The 24430-nt window shown below is 43.0% G+C and overlaps 1 protein-coding gene across 1 annotated transcript in view; it reads left to right on the plus strand.

Annotated features, from left to right (window-relative positions):
* tbx15 (T-box transcription factor 15) overlaps positions 1–22211 on the plus strand; it is a 45460-nt gene extending 23249 nt beyond the window's left edge. Inside the window, exons 5-8 of the mRNA XM_071536169.1 lie at positions 9430–9597; positions 11626–11690; positions 17148–17245; positions 21376–22211. Coding sequence (XP_071392270.1) covers positions 9430–9597; positions 11626–11690; positions 17148–17245; positions 21376–22211 — 1167 coding nt within the window. The remainder of the gene's footprint in view (positions 1–9429; positions 9598–11625; positions 11691–17147; positions 17246–21375) is intronic.
* Positions 22212–24430: the final 2219 nt, after the last annotated feature.

Genomic DNA, 24430 nt, shown 5'->3' on the forward strand with positions numbered 1-24430 from the left:
TTCAGTTGGGACGTTTTTGATGCCTTTGCTTGAAAGGAAAATGTAGACGGTTCTTCATGTGTTGAGTAAATTTCATGACCACCGAAGTCATAAAAACCTTTAAAAACGGAATTTATGTAATACATGGATTTCAACTGGAAAATAAGTTTCTTTAAAAATTACTTTTTGTGTTGCGTTTGTGTGTGTGTGTGTGTGTGTGTGTGTTCTGTGATGATGGGCGGTGTGGGTTGCCACATACTGCACTCCCACACCTAGGCCTTCCTTTTTTTTTTTTTTTTTAAATTAGTCCAGCCTGATTGAATATTATTATGTCTGTGGATTAGTGTGGCGAGATGAAAGGTCTGGGATTTGAACCCATGCCCTTGTTTTACTATTTAATAATTTCTTTTATGGCTCTGTAAAGCACTTTGTAATGAAACGGTTTCGTTAAAGGCACTTAATGAATCAATTTGACTTGATTTGTGGTGCGCTCAAGCAGCCATGCTACTGAGGTAAAAATTTGAATTGCAATACAATTAGTTTGACCGCAGTCTGATTTACTGCCTTGATCATATCCAGTCAATAGCATAACTTTGTGGTGGTGAGTAAAGTAAGTCTCTTATTGGCTCTTGGCTCCTCTACAGTGTAATGTGGGTTTCCTAGGTGAAGTTTTAACTGTAATGCACCGAGTTAGACCACAGTCTGTTTGATTTACTGCCTTCGTTATATATAATTAATGAGGGGGCAGTGAGGTAAAGCGAGTCTCTGATTTGTGCTTTACTGCAGTTTAATATGAATTTCATATGCAAAGAATATGAAGCGAGAGAAAACAGTGTCAGCTTTTGATTATAGGTCTTTATTGGCCTTCGTGTTTAAAAGAAAATGGCAAAAACACAGAGTGTAGCTCACAGTCCCAGTGCTTTTATTACCGACTGTGTCTGGACTGCATGTTAACTATGAGATGATAGTGGAATAGGGAAACTGTACTGTGCTTATATTCTTATAGTCTCTTAAATATATTGTGAGATGGAATTATCTGGTATCTTTTCAAATATTTAACCTTAAAAAAAGGTGTTTTTTCTAAGTAACGTCACACAAGCATAAAGGAAAAACATTCAAAGATCATGAATATGTTGATAACTAAAAATAAAAATAAAAGTCAGATAGAATCGTATCATTTCAAGCTCATAGTATATGGAGCTGAACAGTCACTCCCTCCAAACGTGTGAAGCATGGATCTGCATAAACAAAGACGCTGCAGCATACAAATACAGAGTCAGCTTGGTATTCAGGGGCCGGATTCACAAAACCCTCTTAAGAAAAAAAAATCTTCTCAAGTGCCATTTTTTTCTTAACTTTAGTCTCAAGAAAAAAAATTGGAAAAAATGCTATTCTCAGAAACAGTTCTTAGATATTTTCTTAACTTTCTTCTTAGTTGTCATCCTAAGAAAAAACTTACGAATAAATGGTATTCTTGAAATGAAAGTTGTCAAATTTGTTCTTGATTTTTTTCTTAACTTTACGACGGCCCTTCACCTGTCTTAAAACTACTACAGTGAAAAGGTAAGCCTCTAATATCATATATTTAAACACATTTTAGACAAGTAGGTTATAGTTAAAAGTCTTCATAGGTTCCCCTATACCTAACATTAAGATGAACATTTATTGTAAAGCTTTATTTGGTGTAGGGCCAGGTAGGCCTCTGTCTCATGTTTATTGAAAATAAGCTGCAAATTTTACAGTTACCAACAGCAACCAATGTTTAAATCTTTGCTCTAGTTGCTCTAAATAGGTTTTTCCCCAATTGTTTTGTAGATGGAAGCACTTTGGGTTGCCTCCTAGCCTTGTCGCCTAGCCTTCTAGCCTTATCTCCTAGCCTCCTAGCCTTGTCTCCTAGCCTCAATGGCAGTAAGCCTAAAGTTTATTAACCAGAATTAATTCAGGTTCTATTTTGAGAAGTTCTTAAGTAGGAAAATTAAAGAAATTTGTAAGAAATGAGACTGTTACTAAGAAAATATTGCGGAATTGCACTTAAGAGCCTTCTTAAGAACTTCCTAAATTTCCCTCTTATGTAATTTCTTAAGATCTATCTTAAGAACACATTGGTGAATCCGGCCCCAGAGCCGCCGTCGCAGTTTAGATCGATCTTTTTGTGGAAATAACAACGAGCTGAAAGAGTCAAGTGTGAAATCCAAAAGCCGGTGAAAGCAGGAGAGGATCTGCCTGTCTGATCCAAACAAACAAACAGCGGGAGATGGCACAAGATGGCCGCTATCGAGACTGCGGAGCGAGTCCCAGCCAGACTGCTTTGATTACAGCGGAGTAGGAGATATTGTGGAAAACAGCGCGAGGAGGAGCCGCATTCGAATCAGTTTCCCCGGAGAGCTCCCCCGCCGACGCCAGGTGAAGCGATGACCAGAGAAGCGGCGTGACCCGACAAAATGGCGGCGTCCGGTTTACGGTCCGACCGCTTGCGAGCTACGCGGTCGCTGGCCGTTTCCCGCTCTGTCCCAGCTCACTAGATGATCATATCGGCTCAGTGGTGACAAATGGAATAACATCTGGGCGAGTTTTCTCATGCAGGGCTTTTTGAGAGCGAGGGGAGGTCGTCTTCCCCCCCTCCCCCCCTCCCGCAGCTCAGTTTAAGGGCTTTTGTTGCCCCGGGAGGGGGAGGGGGGGGGGAGGTTTTAGAGGCCAAAGGAAATTAATTTTGGAGCTTCCTGTGTGGGAAAGCTCAACCGCAGAGAGAAGGCGTGCTCCGGCCTCCTCCCCCGCTCATCCCCCTCCACCCCCCTCCCCCCCCCACCCCCCCCCCGCCCCGACTTGTGGTGTCGTGAAATGTCTGCCTCATCAGAAACAGACACCCCGCATGTCACGAATCAGACCTCTCAGCAAAAAAAAACAGAAGCAGGGGCTGTGAGAAAACACAACATTTTACGATGAATCGCGTTTGCAATTTCGTGATCGAGATCTCGCAATTTTGACTGATTGCTGCATTTGTGCCACATCAAAAACCCTGTCATTCTTTGAAGAAAAAAAAGACGAAGAGTGACAGTTTTTACAAGTCATCAAGTCAAACAAACATAAATCAGAGCACTTGTCAGCAAGCAGATCACTGCGTCTTTGCTCTTTGACTCTTTGCTCTTTGACAAATTCCCAGAAATAAACAGAAAACACCACAAATTGCTGTGGAATTTAAAAGAAAAAAATAAATAAATTAAAAAGCAGCTGCAAAATGTTGTGTTTTTCGCTGCCGGCAACATTACTGTGACAAATTTTGCCATGGAGTTTGATGTGTCGTTCTCTCCCAGACAAAAAGAAAAAAAAAAAAAAAAAGATGGCATGCACTGGGGCTAGACTGCACCGCACTTCAGTAATATCAAAGTTTCGCTGCGAGGGAGCCTGACTTATTGTAGCATCGCGAGTATCAAAACCAGACCTGGGTCAAGTAGTATTTGCAAATACATTTTCTTGTTTTGCAGCGTTTGTTTTGCCCTGTTTGAAGGGTTAGATGGGTGGAGTTTGTCACATGTAATGATATTTAGCATCAGACCAAATTCATCCAATCAGAAAATGTTGCCTGAAAGCCAGAATATTGTCCTGTGAATGAGAACTTGCTTTTCCAAAAACAGAATTGTACTAAAAGACAAACCCCACCCACCTGGTACTTCACGTCGACTAAAACAAACTATAAAAAAGTATTTGAACCAATTGTGTGATCAAAACTCACTGTTCTAAACAGGCCAGCAGCTTGGTAGCGTGACAATGAAAAAAGCTGCGGCTCGATATCTAAACTGAGAGAAAATGCTGGCAGACTAACAGGCCACTTTAAAATGTGTCTCGCTCCGGGACGCCCCGCCGCCTGACTGGACCCGCCGGCCTCGGGGGGTTCGTCCGAGTGCGGCGGCCTCGCGGGTTCAGATCCGCCTCATGCTGTCACTCTCGTCTCTCCCTCTATTTCCTGTCTGTCCTCGCCGCTCTTATGGGAAAACCTAATAAAACACTGGAGGAGAGTGGACTGCCCAAACCTTTTTTTTTTTTCACAGTTGCTCTGTTGCCGTTGTTAATGATCCGTTGCTTTGTAATATATCACAGAGCGTTGTCACTTTGAAACCCGTTCAAGATCCACTGCAGAGTTTCCAACTACACTGTCAGCAATCTGAAAGTATGTCTGCTTTTCTTAATTCGTTTTTGGAGATGGAAGATGTTCATAAGACAGCGGTGATATGTGGGATTTTATTGCAGTTTTGCTCACATTCAGTCAATACTGTAACTATTGTGGTGGTGATCTGAAGAAGGGCTGGGCGATAATTCAATATTATCTTTTATGGAATCATATCGTGATGATATGAAGCTATTTTGATATCGTGACACACATTTCTGCTGTCTAAATTGATGATGACAAGCAAATTTTACACTTAAAACTCTCATAAATGAGGTATGGTAGGTATATTATTTGACACCACACCTAACATTACCATTCTGTTCAATGAGATGAACATTCATTTGATTATTTAATGTGATTTTGCATACATGAACCATATTGTGATATATATTGATATCGAGAAAAATCCTTATGATTATCATGATATTGATTTCAACCATATCGCCCAGCCCTAAGCTGAAGTAAGGCTCTTAGTGGCTCTTGGCTTCTCTATAGTGTAATGTGGATTTCATAAGTGAAATTTTAACACTGATCTAATGAGTTAGCCCGAGTCTGTCTGATTTACTGCCTTGACACCGATTGCCAAAATACTAATTTGCTTTTAAGAGAACCTTAAAACACTGCTGCTTTGAATAAGTTGGAGATTTTTTTTTTTTGTTTAAGTTTTTCCTCCATACTTTTATATACATCTTACACTTTTTAAACGTTACTCCTCCTCTTCTTGTGTCCCTCTGTGATTACTGTCTGTCTTTGCCACGGCCCTGAACTGTTTTCACTCTGTTTCGAAAGCACTTTTTTTGGCTCCGTTGTGGTATAAAATTTGATTGAGTTTTGATTTGACTTTTTGAAGATGCAGGCATTTCACATGACAGCTGTAACCGTAGCGGGGGCAGCTTTGGTGTCTGCTGTTGTCTGGCTGGTGAAACTTTCCAGAGGATTTACAAAGGGGTTAAGAGTTTGTCATTACCAGCCATCGAAATGAAAATATTGCTTGTTTTGGCCTAATTGTATTTGAGCGTGAACAATAGTCAGCTAATGTCCCTTGGCTGCTCTCTCTGCTGTTGTGAGTTCAGCGTGGCGATGTGCGATCCGCTGTGACCTCACATCGCCCCGGGCTCCACTGGGAGCTGTGAGCAAGCGATGAGGAAGGTAGGGAGGATAAGACTGGTGTGTGTGTGTGTGTGTGTGTGTGTGTGTGTGAGAACTGTTCAAGTAATAATCTGCAGCATTTCCATATAAACAAATGTCTGTTTTTCTACTCTCTGTCAACCGATTGTGTGATTCAGTCTCTATCCAGTTCGTAAATCTTCTCCGCTGTCTGTTCTAAACAGCCCGGAGTCTGGTGGCTCTTTCCCGGGAAAAATCCTCTGCCGCACAGGAAGTGATGCGTTTTTTACGTTTCCGGTTTGTTTGGAATCAACAGAAGAAGAAGAACTGGGTAGTTAGCATGAGCATGAACAGAAAAAAGAAAAGACTGGGTGTTGTGTCAAAATATCTATCACAAGGAAATTATCAAACTAATCACAAACAAGCGTGATCTCTGTTTATTATAAAGCGACTAGGTAGAATGCTTTTGATTGGCTACTTTCATTCTTTGTAATGCCGTGAGACGTTTTTTTTAAAATAATTGTTTGAAAAGCCAGCGGTAGGAAAACAATCCACAAAATTTGAAATGACTTTGTTATGTTTTTCTTTGGCATGAAAACTGAGGCGACGACACACCGCCAGAGGAAACAGGTTTTTTTTTTTTTTTAGGGGGAAACAAATTTTTTTTGCACGACATCAGTCCCTACAGAAACACACACACTGCATCAGCGGAAAATCCAAGCTCCGCCCCCACACTGTTTGATTGACAGGTGATCTTTTGGGAAGTGCAGTGCACAAACACCACAGTGAGGTGAGGCTGAGCGACAAAGATGGAGACAAAATTAAAAAAAGAATGAGGATCTCGCACATTACCACTGTGTGTTGTGTGTGTGTGTGTGTGTGTGTGTGTGTGCAATAGCCGACTCGTATTTTTTTCTGTGTGTCTGTGTGAGTGATTTGAGGCCCAGGAATATTAAATTTACTGTTGCTGATGCTCGGTGCTGTTCCCCCCCCCCCCCCCCCCCCCCCCCCTCCCAAGACATGGTTTGAAATGACCCCCTCTGCTGCAGCGGGGCGAGGGGGGGTGCTTGGCTCTGGGGAGGTTTTCTCACTCTGAGGTTAATCAAGAGCAGACGGAGCCCCGGGGCCCCCGAGGCGAGGCGGGGGCCGACGCAGTCTGACGCCTCCGCTCCCGCTGTGAACTAATCCTCGGCCCCTCTCCTGAGCGTCATCGCTAGGGAAACCGGCTCCGGCTAATTGACTGTTGTGAAGTGACTCGCACATATTGTGTTCGCATTAAGGAAATAAAAGGCTGGGAGTCAGAGTTCAAGTTTAGTGTTTCGTCTCTGAGCGAGGACACACACACACACACACACACACACACACACACACGTTTGTGCTGTATTACTACACATGTAAGGCCCTTCACTGACTACTTCATTTCCTAACCCCTAACCTCAACCTTAACTACATGCCTAACCCTTAACCTAAATTGAACCTAATCCTAATTCTAGTCTTAACACTTTAAAAGTTAGACACATTAAAGTAAAGACTGGCAAAATGTCCTCAAGTTAGAAGATTTCACTTATCTTTCTATGGCATCTGGTCCTCACAAGGATAGAAATTAATATAGAATATAGAATAATATAGAAAGACTGTGACCCATGCACACACATGATACGCATAATGCCTTACTTCCTTTCCATGTCTATTTATCCTTTTTATCCTTTTTTACTTATATTTATATGGAAGCGTATTGCATTCACCAAAGAAAAAAAAAATCGGAGATGGTTTCTCGTAATTATGACTTCTGTATCTCATAATTATGACTTAGGATCTCATAATTATGAGATAAAGATATCGTAATTATGAGATAACTTATCTCGTAATTACGAGAAAAGAATACTTCCGGTTTGGGCGTTTAGCCTTCAAAATAAAAGCGCAAGATTTTAAACATGTAGAAATACTGTTTTAAACCAATTACCTTGGATTTACTCGTCAAATTCAATAAGTGAGCACCCATTGTTCATTATTATTATGACATCAAACATTAAAATGGGTGCTCACTTATTTCTCTTAATTATCTCATAATTACAAGATCTTTATCTCATAATTATGAGATCCTAAGTCATAATTATGAGATACAGAAGTCATAATTACGAGAAACCATCTCCGATTTTTTTTTCTTTGGTGAATGCAATACGCTTCCATATATTTATATTTGATATTTTTATATTTTTATATTTATATTTTTATTCCTCCTATGTAGCTTTTTATTTTGACAGGTTCAGTGCACTTCAATCACTGTAAATGTGTCAGTGTTAGCAAGACTGCTAATGATGATGTTAAAATTGTGTGTTAGTAAGATATACAACATACATACAAACATTAAGATAATATAGGGAATGTTAGTGAAACATGAGATAACAATATAACATCCAAACAATGCTAGAAAGACTATAGAAATAAAAGAACACCTGCATACACACACACACGCTACACCTGTATGTGTGCAGTGTCATGATTCAAGTTCAAGTTTGTTCCAAGTTAATTTATATAGCGCTTTAAATAAACAAAACAAGTTTGTACCAAAGTGCTTTATAGAAATTGGAGAAGACGAGAAGACGAATAAAAATGCAAGAAGAATAAAAGAGTGGAAAAATAAAATAAGTAGACTTGCACACGGATACACACACACACACACACACACACACACACACTCACACAGTAAAAGTGGGTTTTAAGACCTGAATCAGCAGATCTGTTTTCAGGGAGACTGTTCCACAGATTCCTCTTTGTTCTGTATATTCTTCCACCATCACTTCTTTTTTTTTTCTTTTTTCTAACGTCTGTTTATTGGTATTTTAGTTAACAAACAAACAGTAAGCAGTGTATACAAATGATATAAAATATTCCCAAAACAGTACAGAGTTAAACAAATAAAAAATAATAATAAAAAATAAATAAATAAATAATAAAAAATAGGACACGTACAGAACATATACAGAATACAGTATAAATATCAATCAAGGTACCAAGCTGCTTTACATGGTGATTATTGACATCTTACAGTAGCTATAACCTAGTTATTGTAGCAAAGAGTTAGAGGATGTTTATTGCCTAGCCTCTACATCAATGGTTCTCAACGTGGGGTCCGGGGACCACCAGGGGTCCTTGAGGGCATTCCAGGGGGTCCCCAGCAAATTGATGAATTGTTAAACTTCATTATTTTGTCATTTTAGAATGACTATTTTGATCATAGTTTCACTGTTATCTCTCTACCTACAGTACAGATAGTCATGGAATTCTGAATCAATCAAAATCAATCAGACAAAATCATATCTAACAATAAAAATATTCTCAGATTTGGGTCTGAGAGACAAAATCTCATCAAATGGGATCTGTGGCACTAATGTGGACTAAATTAGGGGTCCTTGATATGAAAAAGGTTGAGAACCACTGCTCTACATAATCAATGAAGGGTTGCCAAGTCTTATGGAACTTTTCAATGGAACCACGTAAAGTGAATCTGAGTTTTTCCAGTTTAAGGTGTTGCATAACATCTTTGATCAACATAGTGTAAGTGGGAGGCTGTGCCTGTTTCCAGTTCAATAGAATTAATCTGCGTGCTAAAAGGGTTATGAACCTTGCCACAGTGGAAGTGAGTCCTCTAAGACAGTGGTTCTCAACCTTTTTCATATCAAGGACCCCTAATTTTGTCCACATTTGGGCCCTGGGCCCCCATTTGATAATATTTTGTCTCTCAAACCCAAATCTAAGAATATTTTTATTGTTAGATATGATTATGTGCAGAATTCCATGAATATCTGTATTGTAGGTAGAGAGATAACAGAGAAACTATGATCAAAACAGTCATTCTTCTACATTCTCTAATTGTGTTAACTTCTTGTAAATGAAATAATGGTGAAGTTTAACAATTCATCAATTTGCTGGGGACCCCCTGGAACCCCCTCAAGGACCCCTGGTGGTCCCCGGACCCCACCTTGAGAACCACCGCTCCAAGATGACTGTCCTCTCCCGGTACCCCAAATACAGCCAGCACTGGGTCAGGTTCTACCATGTGTCCCAAGACATCAGACAGAGTTTTAAATACAGAGTTCCAGAAATTGGATCATTTTGGGCATACCACCATCACTTCTAATAATAGCAATAATACTTCCATGTCTCCATGTTTTCAGATCATCCTCCACTCCATGCACAAGTACCAGCCTCGTGTCCACGTGATCCGGAAGGACTTCAGCAGCGAACTGTCTCCCACCAAGCCGGTGCCCAGCGGAGAGGGAGTGAAGACCTTCAGCTTCCCCGAGACCGTCTTCACCACCGTCACCGCCTACCAGAACCAGCAGGTCGGTCTGTCCCAGACCAGGTCCCGCCACTGCTGTCTGTCTTTCTGTCTTTCTTCCTTCCTTTCTTTCTTTTTTTCTTTCTTTCTTACTTTCTTTCATTCACTCTTGTTTTCTTGCTTTCTTTCTTTCTTGCGTTCTTGCGCTCTTGCGTTCTTTCTGTCTTTGTTGCTTTCTTGTTTTCTTTCTTCCTTTCTTCCTGTCTTTCTTTCTTTCTTGCTTTCTTTCTTTCTTTCTTGCTTTCTTGCGTTCTTGCGTTCTTGCTTTCTTTCTTTGCTTGCTTGCTTTCTTTCTGCCTTTCTTGCTTTCTTTCTTTCATTCTTTCTTGTTTTCTTGCTTTCTTTCTTGCTTTCTTGCTTTCTTTCTTGTGTTCTTGCGCTCTTGCCTTCTTTCTGTCTTTCTTGCTTTCTTGTTTTCCTTCTTCCTTTCTTCCTGTCTTCCTTTCTTTCTTACTTTCTTTCTTGCTTTCTTGCATTCTTGCTTTCTTTCTTGCTTGCTTTCTTTCTTTCTTGCTTGCTTTCTTTCTCTCTGTTGCTTTCTTGCTTCCTTGTTTTCTTGTTTTCTTGCTTTCTTGCTTTCATTCCCTCATTTCCTGTTTGAATTTTGATGGACTTAAAGGGGAATGCCACACATTTTAAGAATTCACATATGTTCTTCCTGTGCCTCAGGACACTTCCGTCAATACTTGTGAACATGCAACACTCTTTTTCTTAAAGCTAGAAACGGGAGAACTGAATTTGTGATTTCACTGGAATGTAAAATCTGGCTCTGCTCCTTAGATAATGAATGGGGCGCTGACTTTGTTGACCCATATGATTTTTGGGTGAGTTCTTGCACCCAAATGAGGTTTCAGTTCTGGTTCATTCCTGTTAGCAATGCTAGAATATAAACCGTTTTGGTGTGATAACTCAAGTCAGCACCCCATTCACTGTCAATGGAGCAGCCCTTGATTTCACATCCCAGATCACAAATCATCAAGGCTTTTCTCTCTGATTTCTTGTGCAAGTTCACAAACATTGACGGAACTGTCCTTCGGCATGGAAATAACATATATATAAATTCTTAAAATGGGTGGCATTCCCCTTTAAAGCTGCAAGAGGCAAGATTTTGCAGCTTTGTCTGCAGCTGAGAAGACTGTCCCATCCCCACTACACACAGAAAAATAAAAGCGCGAACTGGAACCGAAAAGTTCTTTGGAGTGATGCCACAGAAGAACCATTTCTGGTTCCACAAAGAACCTTTCAAGAACCTTTTAAGAAATATATGGTTTCAAACAACCATATAAGGTTCTTTGGGATAGGCTATTAAAAAGTTCTTAATTCTTAGCTAGGCTATTGGATGGTGGGTGATGGTGTAAATGTGGAAAATAACCAAACCCCTCTATATTGTGCAATTGCAAATGAGGCTATAGAAGGACAGATAAAAACACAATGCAGGAGTCTAGTGCAGAAATGGTTCTTTAAAGAACCTTGGTCTGAAAGGTTCTTTGTGGAACCAGAAATGGTTCTTCTATGGCATCACTCCCAAGAACCAGGCACCTTTATTTTTCTGTGTGTAATTGAGACCCCATAGGTTCACATTATTTGCCCAAATTAAATTCTGGCGTTGGTATGGTCACTTCTCTGCCGAATCCAAAGCGACGAATCCAAACTTCAGAGCGAAATCCAAACTGTGTCCTAACCAGCAGCAGAGGAAGCTGGACTCAGCAGCGTTACACCTTCTCCTCTCTCGTCTCTTCGGTTTCTTCGGTATGAAGCATCACAGCCGCCGGCCGGTCGGTAAACAGTTCACTGACCTCACTGCGCAGGATTTCTGGGAATTGAAGTTCAAATCTTTCAAAGCCGTTACCTCTCGCTGCCAGTTGGAGCTGCCAACGTGTGAAGTTGCCTCATGCAGCTTTAATGAGGCTCTTTGATGCTGTGTATTGTTCTTTTTTGTATTTCAACAGAGAGAAAAAAAAAATCCTTGTGTTTTTCATCTCACTGGACGGCTCTGTCATTGTTTTGATTGTAATGTTCTTCTTGTTGGCAGATCACCAGACTAAAGATCGACCGCAACCCGTTCGCCAAAGGATTCCGGGACTCGGGCAGAAACAGGTACAGTATCTCAGTCTCTGTTCAACCCGTCGGCCGCGCAGCCATGTAATCCAACCTGTCGTGGCGTCCGCCATGCCGCGGCGTGCAAATCTATCCTTTTTTTTTTTTTCCTCCTGCGTGGCCTTTAATATGGAAATAATCCCCTGGAGATACCACTTAATCCCATATGCTGCTCCGTATAAAAACAGCCGCTCGAGCCGCTGCCAAGAGGAGCCCTTCAGATCTGCTGGGAGGGAGGGAGAGAGAGAGAGAGAGAGAGAGAGAGGGAGAGACAGAGAGAGAGAGTTGCTGCTGGATGGGATCATTTCTCTACCTCACCTCTCTCTTTTTCTGTCTCTATCTCTCTCACTCTGTCTCACTCTCTTCCACCCCGTCTCCCTCTATCCTCTCGTACTATTGCCTCTTCTTGAAAAAGTAAAAGTGACAGAATTACATTTCCCCACCATAAAAGTTTTTCATGGAGGAGACACTACACTACACACTACAAAAATAAAGGTGCGAACGGGAACCTGAAAATGGTTCTTCAGAGTGATGCCATAGAAGAACCATTTCTGGTTCCATAAAGGACCTTTCAGACCGAGGTTCTTTAAAGCAGTGATTCTCACCCTTTTTCATATCAAGGACCCTAATTATGCACACATTAGAGCCACGGACCCACATTTGATGAGATTTTGTCTCTCAGACCCAAATCTGAGAATATTTTTATTGTTAGATTTGATTTTGTCCAGAATTCCATGACTATCTGTATTGTAGGCAGAGAGATAACAGAGAAACTATGATCAAAACAGTCATTCTTCTACATACTCTAATTGTCTTAACTTCTTGTAAATGAAATAATGGTGAAGTTTAATAATTCATCAATTTGCTGGGGACCCCCTGGAACGCCCTCAAGGACCCCTGGTGGTCCCCGGACCCCACATTGAGAACCACTGCTTTAAAGAACCATTTCAAACACCCACCATCCAATAACTAAGACTTATTCCAAATCACCATATATGGTTTATTTTTCTATGTGGAAACAGCAAGTAGTTTGACATTTAAGCGCGGTGGAAAGTAAGGGTGTGGAGGCTTTGGGGGGCGGATGGGCGCAGACTTCACCTCCGACGCCCCGGGTTCAATTCCCAACTTTTTATAGTGAAGTTTTCACTGTCAACAGCAATTCTTCTTCTTTAACCATGACCAAAATCTTTCCCTAACCCAGTGATTCTCAACCTTTTTCATATCAAGGACCCATAATTTAGTCCACATTAGAGCCACAGACCCCCATTTGGTGAGATTTTGTCTCTCGAACCCAAATCTAAGAATATCTTTATTGTTAGCTATATATGATTTTGTCCAGAACGCCATGACTGTACTGTAGGTAGAGAGATAACAGTGAAACTATGATCAAAACAGTCATTCTTCTACATTCTCTAACGGTGTTCACTTCTTGTAAATTAAATAATAGTGAAGTTTAACAATTCATCACTTTGCTGGGGACCCCCCGTAACTCCCTCAAGGACCCCTGGTGGTCCCCGGACCCCACGTTGAGAACCACCGCCCTAACCTTAACCGAAGTGGTTTTACTTGCTTCGGACTTAGCCCGGTCGCCAACCTCTTCAGGTCACAAACACTTTGAAAACGGCGTGTCCCATTCCCGCTATTGTCATATAATCCGGCCGGTGGTGGAGGAGCGTAATCTTCTCATTATTCGTGTCCACAACATGTAATCTGCGTCTCAGAGTTCAGAGTTTGTGCTCATTTCATGGACGTTTTGGAGACTGTGTTGCGTCTCCCTCAGGCTCCCCTTCTGTTTTGCGTCTCCCTTCTCTCCCTCCGTCCCATTCTGTCTTCTCTGTTTCCTCCTCACTTTCTTCCTTTGCTCCTCCTGCCTTCTTCCCTTCCTTCCTTCCTTCCTTCCTTCCTCCCATCCATCCTTCCTTCCTCGATCTCTCTTGTCTCTCTCTGGACTCGTCTCTCTCTTTCTCTCGGTCTCGGAATTATCATATATAACATTTAGGGGGGGGGGGGGGGGGGGTGGTTGCGGGGGAGGGGGGCACTGAACCACCAGACCCTCAGCACATGAAAGCAGCCCCCTCCATCTGGTCTGCATTATTGGCACAGATATTTGAGACATCTTTTTTCATTTTTCAAACAATAGACTGTTTGATTTATGAACTGGCATTAGAATTTCATTGCAGAAAAACTACAGATGAAAAGATAACGGGGGAATGAGATATTTATGTGGCGAGAGAGAAAATGAATTTATCCTCACGTCCCGCACATCGCATTCGCTTTGCTCATTTCTTTGGCTCGTTTTTGGGTTTGTTTTGCTCATATTCAAATAGGAGTGCAGCGACTCTGAGGATTCAACACTCAACGTCTGTCACCTGAAGTGCTTGAGAAACATTTTTACACTCATGCTGGAGTTGATCATTCAGGAATATTACCAGGGTGTTATGGCTATGACCCTTGACCCCCATACTATTGATCATGGGTCATGGGTTTGCACTCATTACAAGTCACTCTGGATAAGGGTGTCAGCTAAACACCTAAAATGTAAATGTAAATATTCAAGATTCAACAATTTATTGCCTTGTCAACAAGTTGACAGGAATTTGCCTCAGTGCAACTTTTAAGATGATACACAAAATACATAACACATAGAAAATACATTAAAAAGGGGATGGGATAACAATAGATAAAATGTGAAAACAATAAAAACAGAATAATTCTAAAATAGAATAAAATCATAGTACAGTAAGGTTGTGTTCACACTGCAGCTGAAAGTTTCCCAATGTTTATGTTTTTTTCCTTCACATGTTTTCTTATCAATGTGAACAGCAAAAAGCTGCATGGAGTCACATTTTTTCATTTTTTCTGGTCTGGAACACATGGATGAGTGGGACAAAATTGCGTCCTGAGGCATGAGACCTACACGCGACTTGTGTTTGAACGCTCAAACCGGCACTTGTCAGCGTTGCCTTGACAACAGATAAACCTTACGTCATTCACCTGAGATAATCGCCATAATTGAGGCAGCTTTAGCAGCGTTAGCATGGAAGACAACGAGACACAACAACGGAAAGAAAGACAAATAGCCGACTCGATTGGTATTTAGGGAAACGCCTCAATTCAGTCAGAACTAGAAGACACAAACTGTGACCGATGTGTTAGAGACAAGCAGGAGAAGCACAGCTACAAAAACTGTGTGACGTCTTTTGTTATTGTTGTTCTGTCTTTTCAACAGTGGTGGAAGAAGTACTCTGATCCTTTACTTAAGTAAAAGTACCAATACAGCAATGTAAAAATACTCCATTACAAGTAAAAGTCCTGCATGAAAAATCCTACTTAAGTAAAAGTACATAAGTATTAGCAGCAAAATGTAGTTAAAGTATTAAAGTAAAAGTAGTGGTTTGGTCCCTCTGACTGATATTTTATTATATATGACATCATTAGTTTATTAATACTGAAGCATCAGTGTGTAAGCAGCATGTTACTGTTGTAGCTGCTGGAGGTGGAGCTAGTTTGAACTACTTTATATACAGTTAGCTAGTTTAGTCCAGTGGTTCCCAACCTAGGGGTCGAGCCCCTCCAAAGGGTCACCAGATAAATCTGAGGGGTCGTGAGATGATTAATGGGAGAGGAAAGAAGAAAAAACAAAGTTCTGATACACAAATCTGTTTTCAGTTTTTGGACTTTTTCTCTAATCTTTGATTTTTGCTGAAATATTGGATCATTTGAACATTTATTGAAAGTACAATATTTCCCTCTGAAATGTAGTGGAGTGGAAGTATAAAGTAGCATCAAATGGAAATACTCAAGTAAAGTACAAGTATCTCAAAATTGTACTTGAGTACAGTACTTGAGTAAATGTACTGAGTTACTTTCCACCACTGATTTTCAACATCGCTGTCGGTTCATATCGCTATCAGATATGACTCACATCCTAGCGCAGATATGAACAGCCATCCAAAAAAAAAACATCAGATCTGAGCAGCGGTTCAGGTCAGAAGTCGTGCGGTGTGAGCGCAGCCTGATGCCCTGCTGCTGTGAAACATTACCAACCGATTCCACATTAAGGTGGAAACACAAAATCAATAAAAAAAAAAAAAAAGGAAAACCGGGTGCTGCTAATTCTCAAATTAAGCACCGACTCGCTTTCCTCTCTCTGAATTCCTTAATAACATCTTAATATAGAACTCTCCCCCGGCTCTAAGTTACGATGGTGTCGCGGGCTGGATGCCGTCCGGTGGCTTGGCTTCACGGGCCTGCGGAGGGACACGGCTCATTTGTTGGGTTTTGGGTCCCGCAGCGGGGCGAGCGCATGAATGAAGGCAGTGATGGCGAGGGCCGGGGCGATTAGCGCCGCGCACTAATGAGCTGCTACGGCCAGGGAGCTAGTGGCCCTAAAACAACACGGTGAGCGCTGGGCTCCTTGGGACGGGGCCCGGAGGAGGCGGCGGCGGCGGTGGCGGGAGCGGGGGGGGGGGGGAAGAAGTAAATCAAGCAGGAAGGAGAACCGTGTACAGAGTCGAGATGAAACGTCACCCAGATTTATGTGCGCAGTAAAAACCTGCTCCTTTTTTAATGGCTCCAGTTTCCTCCGAGCAGGACTCCAGTTTCTCCCTCTCTCCCTCTCTCTCTCTCTATCTCTCTTTCTCTCTGCTGCTACTCTCTCTCTCTCTCTCATCTACCACCAGCCTCTCTCTCTCTCTCTCACACACACACACACTCACTCTCCAATGCTCTCCTCTTTTCTATACCCCTTTTTCTCTCTCAATTCTTTTTCTCTCTCTCGCTGTAATACTCTATCAATCTCAGTCTCATTCACCACCAACCTCTCTCTCTCTCTCTCTCTCTCTCTCTCCTTCTCTCTCTCTGCTGCTACTCTGTCTCTCAATCTCTCTCTCTGCTACTCTCTCTCAATCTCTGTCTCATTTACCACCAGTCTCTCTCTCTCTCTCTCTCTCTCTCACACACACAGTCACTCTCCAATACTCTCTTCTTTTCTCTACCCTCTTCCTCTTTTTCCTCTCTCAATACTTTTTCTCTCTCTCGCTGTAATACTCTATCAATCTCAGTCTCATTCACCACCAACCTCTTTCTCTCGCTCTCTCTCTCCTTCTCTCTCTCTGCTGCTACTCTGTCTCTCAATCTCTCTCTCTGCTACTCTCTCTCTCGCTGTAATACTCGCTGAAATCTCAGTCTCATTCACCACCAGCCTCTCTCTCTCTCTCTCTTTCTCTCTGGGTCTCTCACCCATATTCCACCTTCTCTCCTTTCCTGTCATTTATTCAGCATGCACACACATACACACACACACACACACACACAGACTTTGGTCATTATTGACACCTTTTTCCCTTTTTTGCACTCTTTTCCTACTGCTATTTGCATTGCTTTGGCACAGATGTTTAAATTGCTCGCTCTCTCTCTCTCTCTCTCTCTCTCTCTCTCCCTCTCTCTCTCTCTCAGGACCGGCCTGGAGGCGATCATGGAGACATATGCTTTCTGGAGACCGCCTGTGCGGACTCTCACATTTGAGGACTTCACCAACATGCAGAAACAGCAAGGTGCGTGGCAGAGATACATTGTTTATCATTGTGTGTATGTTCTCTGTTTCTCTGTTTGTATGGGAGAGAACGTTATGTCAGACTGGGCTCTTTAAAGGAAAAGTCCTCCCTCAGATGCTCATCATCATCATCATCAATCTGTGATGTTCAGTACATTGTAGGAGTTGTGGTTATAGTGCATTCTGGTCTCTCTCCTGCTCCTGTGGGTGGAGGAATTGGTCTCTCTCCTCTTCTACGATGGATTTCTCCCTCACAGAACATGATTGAAGATCTTTTCCAAGTAGTTATGATCCACTAAATTTGGCATATTATCCACCAAGCAGCATTCATTTAAATAATAACAATAGTAGAGCTGGGTATCTGCTTCTTAATCTCAGACTGTTCCAGACATTTCATATTAATCAACAAGGAGTTTCCAGTATTCTTTAGTCTGGTCCCATGATGCTGCCTGGTTCTGTTATCGCAGGGATCACAGTCATTTTCATGTCCCGGATCTTCAGATAGACACACATGACGCCCCCCATTTGATCAGACTGTTTCCCAGGAAACCCCATATGGGAGGATTTTAGTTGTTGATTTAGTATTGAATCATAGAACTGTCTGCGCTGTATGTGGGGAGATAAGTGGTGAGACTGAAACCAGTGACTAGCTCTTAAATATGTATTTTCTAGTGAATTGGATAGTGGTGAAATTAAAATGTTCCTCATTTTGCTGGGGACCGCTGAAGGACCTCTGGCGGTCTCTGAACCCCACTTTGAGAACCATTGCTATAGCACTAACTTAACACACAACTCTTTCAATTCTTGTAATCCATTATTTCGAGCTGCAACGATTAATCGTTAATTTTTTTAGAAAAATAAGTCCAAATTCTCTGATTCCAGCTTCTTAAATGTGAATATTTCCTGGTTTCTTTCCTCCTCTATGACAGTAAACTGAATATCTTTGGGTTGTGGACAAAACAAGACATTTGAGGACGTCATCTTGGGCTTTGGGAAACACTGATCCACATTTTTCACCATTTTCTGACATTTTATAGACCAAACAACTAATCGATTAATCGAGAAAATAATCCACAGATTAATCGACAGTGAAAATAATCGTTAGTTGCAGCCCTACCATTATTAGTTACTTTTTAAAATGAGAATGTCATGTTTTAATAATAAAATAAATACAAAAAAAAGTGAAAATCCTGTGTCATCTCATGCAGACAACATGCTGCTAACTGAAAAACCGCAATCTAAGTCTGCTTCTTATAAATAAGATTGATTTAATGCTTTGCAAACAGAGCCATAGCCTTGCATTGCATTTTAAACCAATTATCGACAACACACTTGGCAGCACAAGCCTTATTGCTACAGCATGTTGTTGAAGTGGGTGATGCAGAAGAACTCGAACACCCTATTTTTAATAAAGAATAACATTGTAACATAACTAGTTACTTTTTAAGGTAAGTAGCAAAATAAAGCAACTTATCACCTTTAAAGAAACTTTCCCCAACACTGATAGTATTGTAGTACAGTGGTTCTCAAACTTTTTCATATCAAGGACCCTAATTTAGTCCACATTAGAGCCACGGACCCCCATTTGATGAGATTTTGTCTCTCGGACCCAAATCTGAGAATATTTTTATTGTCAGATATGATTTTGTCCAGAATTCCATGACTATCTGTATTGTAGGTAGAGAGATAACAGTGAAACTATGATCAAAATAGGCATTCTTAAACGACAAAATAATGAAGTTTAACAATTCATCAATTTGCTGGGGACCCCCTGGAATGCCCTCAAGGACCCCTGGTGGTCCCCGGACCCCACGTTGAGAACCACTGCTGTAGTATGTTCAATCAATCATGTTCAATATCTTTATTGTCTCAAATTGTTTAGTGCTTCTCGTTTTTAACTGTTTCAGTGTTGTCCTGTCTTTTATGCTGCTGTCTTGGCCGGTCTCCCTTGAAAAAGAGATATTTGATCTCAATGGGATTTTTTTTTTTTTTTTGTTCAAAGTCTTTTTATTTTACAAATAGTATGTAAATGACAATACAATTTTACAATATATTCACCCTGCCCCCACCCCCCCCCCAGTCATTCTCAAACAGAGCCCCACCCCTATTGCACCATTGTTTCATCTTCAGGCAACATTAGTTAAGCAAAACTAGAGTAGGAATACAATTTACAATATATACTAGATGTACACTGAGAGAATATATCAAGACATATATAAGATCTCAATGGGATTTTACCTGGTTAAATAAAAAAAATAAGCAACAGAATCCCTAAAATAAGATCATTTATGATTCATAAAACAGTCAAGTAGGGCCTATACTAAAAAGGCAAGAGAGCAACTTTGTATCGCCTCACTAGCGGAGCACCACTGTGGCGTTCTGCGGTGACTTTGGCGCACACGCTGTCCCAACCTGACCTTTTCCCTCTGCATACTTTCCCCGTATATCTCACCGCATCCTGCATCGGCTATGGGTGTCCTTCGTTTTGAGCTTGGCCATGCGCTGCCTCCCTGGCGGAGCGGCCCGCGTCTGCTGAACTTTTCACTTCGCGCCGAGGCCCTTGAAACGAAAAAAAAAAAAAAATCATTAAACAAAAAAACCCCCCCGCGGCTTTTTTGGACGGCACGGAGTCCGCCTCGGTCGAGCCCGCCGCCGGCCGCCCTCCCTCCCTCCCTTTGTCCCGGCTCCAGCGGGTGCAGGCGGCGGAGGAGGCGTCTCAGTCATCTCTCGATTTCCTCCCCGCACCTCCGTGGCCCCCGGAGGTCAGCATGACGTGACGCTCCGCTTTTCGGGCCGAGAGCAGCGGGACATCTGTTTGTTATCATTAGACTCCTACGAAGCGATTAGGCTTTAATTAAAGTCCTTGCGCCGCCAATGAACCCCGGGTCATCCAGAAAGGACACTGCAGCGTGTAGAGTGTGTGTGTGTGTGTGTGTGAAGTGTGTGTGTGTGTGTGTGTGTGTGTGTAGCGTTACCCTTACGGCACCAGACACCCCGTTCCCTTCAAGTAATCAACTCTTCCCCCTCGGCGCTGAAGCAACTCAAGCCCCTTCTAACCAGAGCCGAGAGGAAAACATGACATCACCAAACTATTGTCCTCTCTCCCTCTCTCTCTCTTTTTCCTTATACATATCTACCTCGCCTTCTCTCTCTCTTTCTTTCCCTCCCTTTTCTTTATCCCCCCCCCCCCCCAGCAGTGATATTATCGAAGGCATATGGTGCAAAATCAGAACCCCAGCCAAGCGAGTCCTGAATTATTTAGTTATGCCCCCCCCCCTCTTCCCTTCCCTTCCCTCCCTCCCTCCCTCCACCTCTCCCCCTCCTTATTCTGGTTTCAAACTGAATTTCTCCAACAGCAAGATGAACCCAGGCCAAATGCTCATTAATAGAGAAATATGTGATTGATATCCCACAGCTATCCCTCCATTCCAGAAAGCTTGCCAACAAGGGTTTTTTTTTTTTTTTGGTGTGTGTTTTTTTTTTTTTTATATTCCCCTTTTCCCCTTCGGCTGAATCTATACGTGTCTAAATTCAGAGCGCATGGCTTTTTTATTGAGGAAAGGACTCGGTTCTGTTGACCAGACACGGTCAAAACTGAATCCATATTTATCTCCAGATATACGAGCGATATATTTTATGATATGGTTCATGAGTTTCAAAGAGAGGCCCTGCAATTAGTCTGTGGAGTTAAGAGGTTCAAAAAGTACATGTGGATCAAAGTGGTTAGTTTCTAAATTTGGGACAGGTGAATTCATAATGTGACTTTAATGCTTTATTGATCTCTGTAGGGAAATTCTCTTTTCTTCTACACACTTAGTCCCCCAACTTCTATGTATTAATTAGTTGGATGTTGAAGAGTTTAGTCCAGAGCTCCTGCAGATAGATCTACATCTCTGTTGATTCTTAAGAAACTTCACATTATTTTAACATTTGGAAAGACATTGTTTAATGCCTATTTTGGACTTGAATAGGACTTGACCCACTCTGGTCTTGGTCTTGACCCACTCTGGTCTTGGTCTTGACCCACTCTGGTCTTGGAATGAACTTGTTTTGATCTGAGCTGGTTCAAAGCATCCACCATATTGCATGTTATCTCACTGTCTCTGTTGTGTGTTCTTGTCTGTGTTCCAGGTGGAAGCACAGGAACGTCTCCCACCACCTCCAGCACCGGGACCCCCTCCCCGTCCGGAGCGGCTCACCTGCTGTCCCCCTCCTGCTCCCCCCCCACCTTCCACCTGGCCCCCAACACCTTCAACGTGGGCTGCAGGGAGAGCCAGCTGTGCAACCTGGGCCTGTCCGAGTACCCGGCCTGCGCCCGCGGCAACATGGCGGCCCTGCAGGGCTACGGCGGCCTGGCCGACAGCTCCTACGGACGCCTGCAGGCCGCGGGGGGCGGCGTGGCGTCCGCCCAGTCCTCCGACTCCTTCCTGCCCCAGAGGACTTCCTCCCTGATCGCGGCCGGCATGCAGGGCGGCGCCCACGGCTCCCTGAGCGCCGGCGGCGGCGGCGGCGGCGCCGGGGGCAAGATGGACGCCTACGGCGGCCAGCTGGGCTCCTTCCCGGCCTCCCAGCTGCAGTACGTGATGCAGGCCGGCGCCGGCTCCAGCTCCGCCTCCTCCTCCTCGTCCGGCTCCTCCCCTTCCTCCGCCCACATGTTCGGCGGCGGCCACCACCACGTGCAGCAGGGCTCCTACAACGCCTTCTCCCTGCACAACCCCTACAACCTGTACGGATACAACTTCCCCACCTCCCCCCGCCTGGCCGCCAGCCCCGAGAAGCCGCAGGGGGGGCTGCTGTGCTCCTCCTCTCCGGCCGGGGCCTTCGCCGAGCGCCAGTACCTGTCCAACGGAAGCATGGACACTATGCACATGATCAGCGGCAACCCCGCCGGCGGCCAGCAGGGCGGCGGCTCCTGTGACGGCCGCCAGTACGGCTCCTCCTCTCAGATGTCCATGCACATGGTGTAGAGACCGGGACCCGCGTCCGAGACCCCGAGTCTCGACCCTCACCTCACTGTCCCCCCCCGTGTTTCCGAAGTCTCAGTCTTTCAGTCTGTAAGCCACGACCTGGTTTAAAGACAAACGATGTGTTAACGGTGTTTTTACATGAAGTGTTAATGTACCGAGGTACGAAACGAACCTTTTCAAAAAAGGATATCATCTCACGTTTTTGTTTTGGAAGACACTCCGTTGCGTAAAATAGAACATAAAGGGAGTCGAAACTATTATTTAATTATCTTTGTGTTGATAAAGAGAATGAAGTGGGACAGCGAACCCGATTCTGACTTTGAGAGCAAACCCCAAGACCAAGTCAGATCGGGGGGGGGGGGGGAGGAAAAGTGAAGGAAGAGCCTGCATGCTCTGGTTCAGAAGGATTATCAGGTGTGAACCCATGAATCTGTTATGGTGCAATAGTAACCGCAGCCTCTTTAAGCGACTCATCTTTTGGTTTTGGCGGACTCAGTCGAACGCCATCCAGTCATGACATCATGTTACCAAACCACGCTTCCCCTCCCCCCCCCCTCCCCCCCCTGTGATCCAGATTTTGTTTTACTCCAACACTTGTGCCGCATCAGTTCTAGAAGCGTGGAAGCGCGCTGGATGGCGGTTACGGTGTAAAGTTTTTGGTCGGAACGAAAGAGACAAGCCCGGACAAGATGGCCCGAGTGACTCCCAGGCTCCACGAGCGGGACGGAGCCCGAGCGGATGGTGCCGAACGGGGGGCGAAAGACTTAAAGGCCAAGGTGACTGAGGGACTCTAAGCGTCTGGTGTCGGCTCCCTCGCCTCGAGTGTGGGAGGGGCTTTATTCAGGAAACCGCCACACGATCATCATCATCATCACCGATCCCTTTTCCTCATAGACTGGAATGGCTTCACTATTTTTGAGTGGATTACCTTTTTAAAGCATATATAAGATGGCGAATGCAAGCAATAACATAAGCTTTAAAGTTGTTGTGTGAAAAGTTATAAAGAAGCAATAGGAAAACAGAGTAATTAAAGTATGTTTTGGTGTGTTGTAGATAAGTGTATTTAAGTGCCAAGCAATATAACAGTTTTACAGGCCAATCTGCTATGGAAACAAATGTGTGAAAAAAAGGGAAATAGCAAAATTATTCTTTTGGGAGGCCTTTTAAAAAAAAAAAAAATGTAAATACAGGTGCCAAGCACACAAAAGCTCAATAAACGTTTTAATTCATGTACATGGTTTTTGGATTCTGTTTTCTTCTTCTTCCCTGTGGGAAGTAGGATTTTGAAAAATATACTTAATATTCAGGCATTTATTTAGACATTTTAGTTAAAATGTGCCAAAAATGCTCTTTGTTCCATTGTAATTCAATGAGCAAAGATGTTCTTATTGGTAATCTGCCCTCCAGAAACTGAGGCCAGGACTCAGATCTGCCAGAGGAAAAGACGTTTCTTTCCAAAAATGAGATACTGACCGTTTGAAAAAAATAAAAATTATTTATAACACAAAATGAAAACAAATTATAGTGCTTTTCAATGTAACCCAAGTCCTTGGTTGACAAAACGATGACACTTTTACATACTGGAAGTTTTACAGATATTGACTGATGAACTTCAGTAATGATATTTTTCCCCTCAAAGTTTTCAAACCTACACAGCACTTTGGAGCAGAGCCTTCGCAGTGTAAGCGGGGCCGCGGGAGCTGGTTTACCAGTCGATCACGGCCTCTAAGCAGCGACTAAGAATGACATGATTATTAATCACGCAGGAGAACGCTCACTCCCCTTATAAAACACACACACACATCTGCTCTCCTCCACATCACAGGCACGGGTTTCAAACGCTGACGCAATGCATCGATCATAAACCAAACTGGAAGAAAAGCCCCCAAAAAAAACGACATTTTTTTTTTCTTCCCCCTGCTGGTTCTGTTTATTACGAAGAAAGAAGAATTAAGCTCTCGTGCCAACTGCACTGCTGTTGTGCCGATGCGCATAAATATGGCACCTGTTTAAAGAGACAGAGAAATCCCCTTGTAATCATTTAGAGTAGGGAAAACATATAGTATTTATGATGGTTCCTACTCCTACCCCCCCCTCCTCCCTTGTTACACAGGCACAGGCTCCGGGGATTTAGCCGGGGGCCAATCAGCATCCATTACACGGATGTCTCCTGAACGGCTCTCCCCCCAATCACTTCCTATCATGCGTGCCGCTCCGGC

Source organism: Centroberyx affinis, unplaced genomic scaffold, assembly GCF_046629955.1.
Source record: "Centroberyx affinis isolate AG114_WGS23_722 - 3 ecotype Tasmania unplaced genomic scaffold, CSIRO-AGI_Caff_v1 ptg002837l_1, whole genome shotgun sequence".
Lineage (NCBI taxonomy): Eukaryota > Metazoa > Chordata > Actinopteri > Beryciformes > Berycidae > Centroberyx > Centroberyx affinis.